Raw genomic sequence first — 11716 nt, forward strand, 5'->3', positions numbered from 1 at the left:
CTGTAAAGTTACTACTTCAACTGAGTTATCAGTCTTTGTCTGTGCTTGTTTTGATTTAGATGCTTGTTGATAAGTCTTAGTGTAACTTAGAGTTTATATTGGGTCTAAAATAGTCTAACCTGACCCGGTCAAATCCTATGGTCATTGTGGTTTGTCTGATCCATCCGGACTAATTTACTTTAATTAGAGTCATACTGCTACCAGTTTAAAATATTTCCAGACCTCTGATTTGCCCTCTGCTGGTTTAGTACTGTAACGTCCACTACTTTCAGCTTTTAACATCTTCCAGCTCCATTTTGTCACTTGTAACGGCAGGGTGAGTCAAGTGCAAATCTTCTGGGATGTGTGATTGACAAGGGAGTACACATGGCAGGGTAGGACTGTAACAAGCCCAGCACCCTTCATACGAAGGGTGCTGGGCTTGTTAGCGTCTAACTTCTGCATCTCCTCTTCTGTCACCAGGGTAAACTACCTCCTTCTCTATTTAGACTACAATAAGTAGATGAACACAACTTTATATTGTGCATTCTCGTTTGGTTATGTTGGTGCTGTTTGTATTGTAGGTTTACTGAAATCGCACCACCGTACATCAACCATTTGATTTTAACCTGAATTTTAGGCTGGGTTCTAATCTGTAGCGTAGTTGGTCATACCTGTCACTAAAATCTGCCCTGAAAAGTGAGATCAGTTACCTGTAAAGTGACCACGTGCTTTGTGTGGGACTCTTAATATTTGTACTTTTTTCATAAACTGAGATGATGTCCCATATTTTGATTGTTTTCAAAGACATTCAGCTATCTATGTATGATGCACATTAATTTCGAATGAGAAAATCAAATACAATCAATCAAATCAACACATTAATTTTTAAATATGTGACTGTTATTACACCATGTCAGACTAGCAAAATCACCAAAGTGTGGGCGGTGTAGTATTCTATAGTCCATCCATTTCTTTCTGTGTGAAATTAACAGCTTCCTCCTAGATCTCTGACCACATGCTCATAGCTGTGAGTGTCCTCTAGCCTGCCACCAACAAAATAATATGCATATCTTTGTCTGTTATGACCATTCTTAATATTGATTTACATTAATATTTCCACAGTGTCTCCAGGATCACTCATAGTGAGATTTCACAAGTAGAAACTAACAGACATAACATGGAATTCATGGATAAAAAAAAAAATCCATGAATTTGCCATATATATATATACCAACTGTGCCATATATATATATACAGTTGGTAGAGCTGTTGCCTTGCAGCAAGAAGGTTCTGGGTTCGATTCCCAGCCCGGGTTTTTCTGCATGGCGTTTGCCTGTTCTCCCTGGGCATGCCTGGGTTTTCTCCAGGTGCTCCGGTTTCCTCCCACAGTCCAAAAACATGACTGTCAGGTTAATTCGCCTCTCCAAATTGTCCCTAGGTGTGAATGCGTGTGTGCATGGTTGTTTGTCCTGCCTGTCTCTGTGTTGCCCTGCGACAGGCTGGTGACCTGCCCAGGGTGTACCCCTCCTTTTGCCCGGAACGTTAGCTGGAGAAAGGCACCGGCAACCCTCCCGACCCAACTAAGGGACAAGGGTGTAAAGAAAATGGATGGATATATAAATATATGTAATGTATTGATCTCATGCAATATTCTAATTGCTTAACTGAATTTTGTAAGCCCGAATCATCAAAATTACGAGAAACAAGGCATGGGAAATATTTATCTTCATTTGTAATGAATCTACATTATATAAGTTTCACTTTCTGAAATGAGTGACAAAGATGTTGAATATTTGATGATAGTTTAATTTTTGGAGCTAGAATCAGAATAATTTATTGTCATTGTCACAAAGACAACAAAATTGCAGTTTCAGTTACAACCATCCATCATGCAACCACACGAGGGGAAAAGGGGGGTAGTTGGCTGAGGCCTCTCAGCCCGACAGGTGCCGACGCTACACTTATAAAGTAACTGAAACTGTTATGTGTAGAATGTATCAGATTATTGCTGTAGCCTTTTAGAAGCAGAGCCAAAAATATTTACCAATGGATGTGTGTTCTCTTCTAGACTCTGTCTGAAAAGACTAAAGAGCTGGAGAAACTGCGGTCAGAGTGGACGAATAAGACCAGCTCCCTTTCTAGCCGTCATTCTGAGGAGTTGCAGTTAGAGAGGGAGAAAATTTTAGAGGTAAGACTCAGTTCCTTGTTTTCAAGTGAAGAATTTAAAATTCAACACCTAAGATCAGCAGGGGACGGGTAAGCTGAGCTCTGGAAAATGCAACAGCTGGAGGCAGGCAGGCACTAGGCTGTTGTAACCGCTGCCAAAATAACACTGGTGGCTCGTTTGGTAAATATAGGGAGGAAAACTTACAGCTAACAGTTTATTATCTGGGCTGCAAAGATCACATTTCACTGCAACATGTCCTGGACCACTATCAGTTGTTCACATGCACTGCTAATCCACCTACTTTTCTATTGCCACTCCTTTTAAAGTCTCTGTCTGCCTGTATAGTAAGGAAGCCTGGTAGAGAGACGTTGGAGACGTGAATAATACCATGCAGCCATGTCTCAGTGAAACACATTCTCCAATGATACACAACCACATTTAATGACGCATAACATGCATTCAAGAATTGATAATGTGATTATGAACAAGTGGGACCTTCATAAAGTAATTAAGTGTGAAATCGGAGCTGCAGACATATCGGATCACTTTTCTATCCAGGTAAAATTAGACTTAAATAGTAGGAGGAGGAACACAGTTTGGAAATTAAACATGGGCATTCTGAACAAGAAAGAAGTAGAAGAACAAATAAAAAATTAATAAAACAATATGTAGAAAAAAATGACAATGAAGGAATCAGTCCAATAGACTTATGGGCATGACCCTACTAAGGCACTGGCCTTAGTAGCTGCCATATATGCTGCCACCCCTGAAAAAGTCCCTGCCACCCCATAAATATTTTACTAGATCCGCCCCTGCTTATGGGATGCATGTAACGCAGAGAGAAACAGATAGCCATAGCCTCAAAACACTATCAGAGAAAAAGAGTCTTGTATATCAATTTGGTGGGAAAATTAAAAATTCTCGAGATAGGATGTCAAACAACCCACAATATTCAGCTGCTTAAAGAAATAAAAAATATCTAAAAAGAAATAAACAATCTTCCGAAAGGGGAGCTCCAGAAAAAATTCAGTTATCTTAAACAAGGCTATTATGAACAAGGAGCTAAGGCAAATAGATTGCTGGCAAGGCAACTCATAAAGCAGCAAATACTATACATAAGATTAAAAACTCCTCCACAAATCATTTACAGTATAATCAAGAAGCTGTAGAAGACACCTTTAGAAAGTACCAAAACAACCACCTTCCTCAAAAGATACTAAAAAAACACATTTCTTAATTCTCTGGACTTGCCTACAGTTGGAGTTGAACAAAATAGGAGACTGACAGCCCCAATAACACATGAAGAGATGTCAAGAGCCATATCGAGACTTAAAGCTAAAAAATCCCTTGGAAGCGACAGGTTACCCTCTGAATGGTACAGGACCTTTAAGAAGACATGATACCCATTTTGCTGTCATCATTCTAATATCTAGTTACACACTGCTAACTCTGCCCTGTCCGCACGCATCCTAGAAAGAAGTTTGGTTTTCAGTTTTACATTGGTGTCTTCCCTAGTCTACCACATTCCAACGTCTTCAGCCATATCAAGTGTTGTTTTTTGACAGATTAGTAAGGTCTGCAGATGTTCTCCTACAACACTTAACATTCTCAGAGACTGGCCTTGTTGGGCCACATGTTGTATCCCTGCAGAGTAATTTGTAGCACCAGAGAGAAAAAATGAGTCTTGCTCACACCGTGTTTGTCTCACAACTGGGATTGGTTAAAGAATGGAATGATGAAGAGGAAGACTTTCAGGTCTTTGGGCTCATACTTCAGGAGTCACCAGACCCCTGCAGTCTTAGAACATTGACCATTAACACTTTCAGAATATTCAATCTCACTAAAGAAGATGCTAAAACCATTTTCTTGATATAAAAGGGAGCCACTGAAGAGAAACTCAAACTGGAGAAAGAGTTTGAGTTTCTGCTGCATTTTTAGGCATCTTTGAGGATTTTCAGGCATTTTGAGGCTTTATGAAAAAATTTTAACATTTAAAGCCGAAAGGGTCAAGCCTATTATTGCTTTGCCTGTTCTGCAACAGTTTGAGGTAAAATCGAATGATGTTTGTCTTTGTTCTGTTATTTAGTTACAGAGCAGATTTCAACACGAGATGGAGCGACTGCGTCAGGACCTGGAAGCTGCTCATAGGAAGAGCTCCCAGCAGCTCCAAAGTAGAGTGACTGATCTCGAGACTTCCTGCAGGGAGCTGACTGAGAGGAGGTATAAGAACGAGTCCATCATCCGAGACCTAAAAATCAAACTATCAGGGTCTGAAGAGGTAGGTGATGGGGCTGTGGCCTGCTGCTGCTTTTACACTTCACATGTTTAAAAACCCAGTCATGGGTTTCATTGTCTGGCTTTTGTCTTGAAGTAGCTTTGTGCTGTGTGAGTGCAATGTTTTATAACTGGATGTTTCTTGTGATGTGCCATTTTCAGCTTTTGGCTGTGCATAGATTTTCAGTATAGATCATATGCAATGTTTTCTGATGACACCTGCCCACACAAGAGGATTGTGACATATAGTAATTGTAGGTGTTCACAGTTAATGTTGATTTTATTAGCCTTTTTAAGTAATGCCAGATCACACTCTGTGTCACCGACGCTCATACGCGCTGAATCAGGCGTGCTTGTATGCAGGTGAACACAAGCTTCTGCTAGTAGACAGAGAGGTCAAAGAGACCACAAGAGGGTTTTCTAACCCTCTTGTGGTCGTAGCACGACATTGTTCAGGAGGTCGAATGTCATGGTCGGACAGCGGGGAAGCAATGGGAAAGGGGGGGTTGTAGTTGTCCTGTCAGTCTGCCAGTTTCTGAAAAAACACCAAAAAAAAACTTTTAAAAGCGCAAACTGAGTCAGTACAATCCCGCTGGACCGCGCACAGAGTAAAACCTGTCCCAGAGGTCATCTCTTAGCTGGAGGGAGTCTATTAAGAATTAGATTAATTTATCATTTGCTAAAGTATTAATGTTATTGATACAAGGTTATGCTAATGGTAGATATATTATTTATTTATTTATTTATTTTTGCTTAGACCCTTCTCCTCATCAGGTCAGCCTCCTGCTGTGATTAACAAGCAAAAGTAGCTGCTGTGGATAATCTAATTGATTGGTGAAGAAGTGAGGAGTGAAATAGTTTTTCTACCACAAAATTAACATTTATATTAGAATTTTTGTATGAAGTGAACTCTGAGAATATTTCTGTTATTTTTATAAGTAAAGAACACGCTCCTTTTTGAAACCAGAAAACTCTCCATGACATTCATTACATTCATTGGTTGAAGTGTTGTGCTGTAAAGCTGTTTTCTGTTTATGTGGGCAGGAATGCCAGCGTTTAAAGCAGCAGGTCTTGAGTCTCAGGAGGGAAAACAGCACTCTTGACACAGAGGTCCATGAAAAGGAGTGTGTAGTGAGCCAGCTGCAGGTCAGAGTGGCTGTTCTGGAGCAGGAGGTCAAAGATAAGGAAATGGTGATGTACCGCACCAAGGAGGTGTTGGAGGCCACTCAGCAGCAGAAGGTTGGAGCTAGTTCTTCCCTAGTGCTTCCACAGTCATGTTTGTGAGTCAACTGAAGTCATAATAAATATTCTTGGTTCTCTAAACAACTTTTTTTTTTTTTTTTTCACTTGCATAATTCCGTTTATATTCAAGAACTGAAATGTGTAAATTTGCTTTCGCCCTGGTATGGTCTTCATGTTGTATTCCTTTACTGAATGGTTAAACAAACAGTGTTTCTCTATGAAGCCCTGGCCTTTTCTGAAGGAACTAAGAGAATATACCATATCATCTAATTATTAAACTCTGTATTTGAATCTCATGTTTGTTCACAAACACTATAAGGTGTCCTTATCAGAGCCCTGCTGCATTGATTTCCCATGTCAACCACTGAATGAAGATGAAATCCCGGGAGGGGTTTCATCACTTTCTCACGTGTTTACTCACATTTTCTATGATCAGAATCTGTCATTTCTTCAGACATGTTTTAAACTTTTTAATCTACGTTGTAGGAATCAGTGGAGGAAAGTGCAGAAAATAAGGAAGTGCAGTTGAGAAAACTTGAAGCAACAGTAAAATCGCTGTCAGAAGAGCTGCTAAAGGTTTGTTAAAGCTTACTGTTGTCATGTCACCCCTTGAACACAACGTGTCACCTAAGACATGGGCAGACATATCAAGTTATCAGTGATAGCATGGGTTACTAGAACACAGACAAGGAGTTTTGTTTCCTCTTAGCTCTTTTTCTAGTATTTTTGGTGGGAAAAACTCTTGTTGATATTGAAAGATTTATTTTAATCTACTAATTGTGTTATCAAATGGATAAGTAGGGTTATCATCCTCTTATTAGTGCATGTACAGTCTCAGAACAAGAGGAAGACTGACTCCGATATATTCAGTTGATGGTTATTAATTTTCTTACTAAAGGGGCAGTAAAATCAACCTTTTTGAGCTTTACATCGTGTCATGATGTTATTCCCTCATCAAAAGCATGCCCACGGCGTTGCCTTAATTCTTTCATGTATATTTGAGGAATCCTTGAATCTCCCAAGGCAACTATTCAGGGGCACCTAAATGCTTGTTCCCACAAAGCCCCGCCTATCTCCACAAAGCTCCTCCTCACAGCTACTTCTCTCTAACACAGTAGGCAACGGTTGTTTACAGTTTAAGCAATTTCCGGTAAACTTTTTGACATTGAACTAGCTAGGGCTGTAACGATTTCTCGAATGATCCGAGTAACTTAATTAAAATTCCTCGAGGAAAATGTATCTGCCTTGAAGCTTCATTAAATTATGTTGTATTATTTAGCGCACCATGTTCCATCCGGGTCATTATTTGCATTGCACAGCGCTCTCACTTCCACCTATGAGTTGTTGATGAAAGCTAAGTGTTATTAGCATAAAATCCCATCTTCAATTTTGGCCTGGGAGGATTTTGTTGACTGATGATAATGTCTGGGTTTTTGTCATTTTTTGGGGGGACCAATAAGCACCCTTAAAATGACTCGATTAATCGTAAGAATAATTGATAGAATACTCGATTACTAAAATATTTGTTTACAACAGCCCTAGAACTGGTGCATTACGTATGTCATGGGTAAATGTTAGCAACTGGATAACATTTAAAACTTCAGAGTCCATGCCTCTGTCAAGCAATCGTTTCTCAATAGCTTAGGGTCCAGACCCTCTGGACGAAGCAAAGCATAGAATAAGGGGCTGTTTTTTTTTACCAGACTATAGACTGATTGTGATTTGTTCCAGTGTCCAATGTACATTTTTTATTGTTTTAGGCTAATGGGATAATCCAGAAACTGCAAGGAGAGGTACGAGGTCTTGTTGGAAAAGTAAAGGTCAAAAATACTGTGACTGTGTCACAGGAAAAGGTTCTTCGAGAGACACAAACTAAACTTGAAAGTGTTGACAAGGATCTACAGAGTGCTCAGAGGCAGCTCCTCAGTAAGGAAGAGGAGGTATGTCTGATGTGTTGTGTTTTTACTGAGCTTTCATGTGGTGTAGACATGTTATTAATTTTATTTCCCTCAAGCTTATTTTCACACCATGTAAGTCTTTAATTTCGGCATAGCAGTCAATTGTTTTCTCCTTCACTTTGTATGGAAACAAACATAACTTTAAAGAATCAAAAATGTAGCAAAATGACTATTTGAGATCATTTTTGGCACTAGTGGCCTTTATTGAACAGGGCAGTCTGACAGGAGCTGTCAGACTGCCCTGGGGCAACTGTGGCTACAATTCAGTAGCTAGCTACCATCATTGCAAGTCATTTATCATAATGTTTTTGCAAGAGCAAATAGGGAGGCCTTCCAAACTCAGACTTGCAGCTCATGACTAAATTGTTAAACTATGGAAAATCTTGAGTTGTAATTCTGTTTTTTCTTATAGCATCAATTCATAACAAATATCGTCTCGAGATGCTTTACAAAAAAAGTTATTTCAATTCAATGATGCTGTCATGGACCAAACAGTACAGCAGTACAGGTGTTGAATTCAAAAAGTGGGTTTTTATTTACCCCAAAAATCTGAAAAATTATTGACAAAACCAACACTTAACTGGCATGCCATTAAAAGAGGTCAACTCAGTACACTAAACTCAGAATCATAACGGATAAAACTGACAGACATAAGACAAGCTGACCTAAAATGAACATTTAATACACTTAAATACTGGTTTAGCTAAACCATATAGATACAATAGAGGATGATAAAATGGCTGCCACATGACGACTAACACAAAACAATAAAATAAATCCCAAAACACAACCTTTCCCCCGTCCCTCCTCATATTGAAGCATGTGGTTGTTCAATGAGGCCATCAGCAATACTTCAGCCCTTAGCCACACCTTTTGCCCGCCAGGAAGGAGAGGCCAAACACCCACGAAACCAAAACAGAAAGATGTATTAATACCACATAAAATTGAATTTTGACCTAGCAGTCCTGATATGTGTACACTCCATATAAACATTGTAAGGTGTGATAGAAAAATGAATTAATAATACATTATATAGTAAGGAATATTTAAAGTAATGTAAACTAAAGTGAAACCCAGTTGTGGTGAGTTGTGGATCTTACCCTGTGTGACTTGCAATCGCACACACAAACATTAAAGTCAAACACTTTATTTTAGAAGCCTGGCTTATTTAGAGAATATTTTAAAAAATCTCCTTGTATTATAAATGTAAACGATTAATGTGAAAAATATTGTATTTGTATATTACAGGTCAAAGAACTGAAGGAGCAGTTGGAAATGACAGTGCAAAAGCTAAATGAAAGCAAAGAAGTTTTAAAAACAAATGAAAATGGTAAGGAACCTGCTGGAGCGTCTTTTATCCCTTATTTAACAAGATTAATTATAGTTTACCTTAGAAACCCAGGAATGCATCTCAGACTGCACTGACAGATGGTTAGCAGTAGTCTCCACCACTACTGCGACTATGTAGAGTTTCTTCTCCTTGAGGTGCCACAGATCCAGGAGCTGGCGCTCTGCTCTGCCACAGGGACAGAAGGATGTGAGCTCCAGCTCACTGCGTCCAGCTAAACTCAGACATTTGGACGCAGCTTTAGTTTGCTGCAGAAGGACTGGCAGCTTTTAGTACTCCATCCAGTTATCTGGAGGGGAAACATCAGCAGGAACATGTAGAGGTGTTGTTGAGATGAGGCTACATGCTGAGCTGTCCGGCCTCCTTCTGCTAACACCCCCCACTCTGGGCTTCCTTCCCCTGCAGTTTTCCACTCATGTCCTCCGCTCAGTTATATATGTTCTGTATAACGTTAGTGTTTATACAGATGATTGAAAAGAAAAAATAAATGTTTTACCTGAAGCAAGAGCCACAGTTGAACACTGAGCTTATCAGTGAAGCATGAGCCAGTACTCTGCTCAGCTCTAAACAATGAACTGATGAATTATTTTCAATGCCACTTCTTCTCCCTGCGTTTGCAGTTATAAACTGGCTTAATAAGCAGCTAAATGAAGTTCAGCTATCCAAAAAGTCACTGCCTGCTGAACCTCTGGACTCGTCTCCAGGATTATCCACACTAACGGGACTCAGGGTACGAAGAGTTTTCCTCTTAGGTTTTCAACTTTTTATAATTAACATCTCAACTCCAAACCAGCAAGCTCTTTTTATTTTGCACCTTCATCAATACTGTGACTTTAATACATATAACTGTATGTGTGTGCGCGTATGTTCTTACTTCTAGGTGCAGTTTCACCCTCAGCCTGGTAAACCTGCTGTCTCGTCAGACGCTACTCCTGCTGATCACAGAGTTCATCTGACGCTCAACAGACAGTCGTGAGTTGAGCTCAAAATACTTTTCACCCAACAAATAACAAAACTTAAGCTTCGATCACGGTATGGAAACTTATAAGCACAATTTTATAAATTGAATTGTAATTCAGAGTCAGAATCATATGATAGAGAATTAGGGCCATCTAAGAAAAAATAAAAACAATAAGATTACAAGATCTTAATATTACAAGAACAAACTCTTTGGAGAATAAAGTCGAAAAAATACAAGAAAAAAGTTTTAATATTCTGAGAATAAAGTCTTAATTTTACCAGAATAAAGTCATTATATTATGGTTTTTTTATTTTATTACCGTGGTCTTAGTTTTCAGTGGCCCTTCATCCTATCATGTGGACACACATTTTATCTCAATCATTTACAGAAAGTGACCATGTTGGTTTCCATGTGGTCGAGGCTTAAGTGTCCTAGAGGAAACCAAATGTTTGAGTGTTGTCTTTTTAAAGCTGGTGTTTCCTCCTGTGTACAGTGGAGACTCCGCTGGTCTGGATCCCAAGTACTTCAGCAGCGGAGAGGATGGCATCCCAGCCTACTCTTTATCATCAAACATTATCCAAAGAGGTAAAACTACTGAACATTTGCAAATTGAGTAATTTGTCAGTCTTTCCTTTCCTATATTTATTCTTCAGTGTAGTAATACTTTTAAATTAAATAATTAGGATTTTTGTAAAACTTCATTGAAACATCTCCATTCATGAATCTTTGTTTTTTGGGGGGGGTTTTAGAGTTAGCCTTGAAAACAAAGCCTTCTGGGACCTCTGCATACTTCTCGTCATGAGCCAGCTCTTCCTCTGGTGTCATCCCATGGGTCTAGGAGGTTTCCATCATAAACAAAACCAACGCTGTACCTTGGTGTTTTTATTTTCCAAAGCTTTTTGCGCTTATTTGGGATTGCTTCCCCATGTTATTGGTGTTCAACTTGTTTTTGTGACTCTTTGGCTTCAAATTAAACTTTTCAAAATGTTGATCTTTCTTACTTTAAATGATATTTTCCTTTTTGTTGTCAGAAAGTCATTTCAGTTATTAATTTGAAGGGATGAATAAAAGGCTTAAATGTTATGGAGAATTTTAAGTCAAACATTAGCTAGAGTAGCGGTTCTCAACGTGGGTGGTACCGCCCCCCAGGGGGCGTTCAGAGGACGGCAGGGGGCGCTGGCGGACATTTTTACAAAAGGGGGGCGCTGAGATGCCTTTGGGGGGCGTTTGGTCGAAGGTAAATTTTACACCTTAAATGCACAACAATACCAGTTTAGACTTTGAGCAACTTGGTAAAACTGTATTCTTCTTCTTCCTCTTCTTCTTCTATTCAGTGTTTGTTAGCTTCTTGGCGCAGCTCCGTTCTCCTGCTACTGGTAGCTAAAATCACAATACCCTCACTGTGTATCCCTCTGAAAAATGAACCCATTTAAATCAAGAAATCCCTCCATGGTGACACCACGATAGAGAGCGTTCATTTGTATAGCGTTAACACGGTGCTGTAAGTGGTCCGGTATGAAACGGGGGTGATAGAACAACACAGCACTTTTAAATTTCAATACTTAGAATGCAGAAATTGTTTCCGTTGTTTTAAAAGGTTTATGTCGGTCTGGCTTTTCCCCATCGATACGCTTTCCGACCGCCCTTCACCTTAGGGGCTTAAAAAAAAAGACGCGCGCAAAACTCTGAAACAGGAGAAGCGGGACATAAAACGGAGCGACGAACTAGATGTGAATTATGGCATAAAAACAGAGAATCCGACGCTGAACAGTGGAAAATCAACA

At 39.4% G+C, this 11716-nt stretch overlaps 1 protein-coding gene across 3 annotated transcripts in view; it reads left to right on the forward strand.

Moving 5' to 3' along the window:
- The window catches only part of sass6 (SAS-6 centriolar assembly protein), a 56037-nt gene extending 45116 nt beyond the window's left edge, over window positions 1-10921 (forward strand). For all 3 annotated transcript variants that reach the window (XM_081606695.1, XM_008408171.3, XM_081606696.1), the window contains 10 exons: window positions 2051-2170; window positions 4236-4427; window positions 5468-5662; window positions 6152-6241; window positions 7426-7605; window positions 8872-8953; window positions 9592-9701; window positions 9852-9943; window positions 10426-10517; window positions 10682-10921. In XM_081606695.1, the coding sequence (XP_081462821.1) occupies window positions 2051-2170; window positions 4236-4427; window positions 5468-5662; window positions 6152-6241; window positions 7426-7605; window positions 8872-8953; window positions 9592-9701; window positions 9852-9943; window positions 10426-10517; window positions 10682-10734 (1206 nt within the window). In that variant the 3' untranslated portion in view covers window positions 10735-10921. The remainder of the gene's footprint in view (window positions 1-2050; window positions 2171-4235; window positions 4428-5467; window positions 5663-6151; window positions 6242-7425; window positions 7606-8871; window positions 8954-9591; window positions 9702-9851; window positions 9944-10425; window positions 10518-10681) is intronic.
- Window positions 10922-11716: the final 795 nt, after the last annotated feature.

Source organism: Poecilia reticulata, chromosome 4, assembly GCF_904066995.2.
Source record: "Poecilia reticulata chromosome 4, P_reticulata-male-v2, whole genome shotgun sequence".
Taxonomy (NCBI): Eukaryota; Metazoa; Chordata; class Actinopteri; order Cyprinodontiformes; family Poeciliidae; genus Poecilia; species Poecilia reticulata.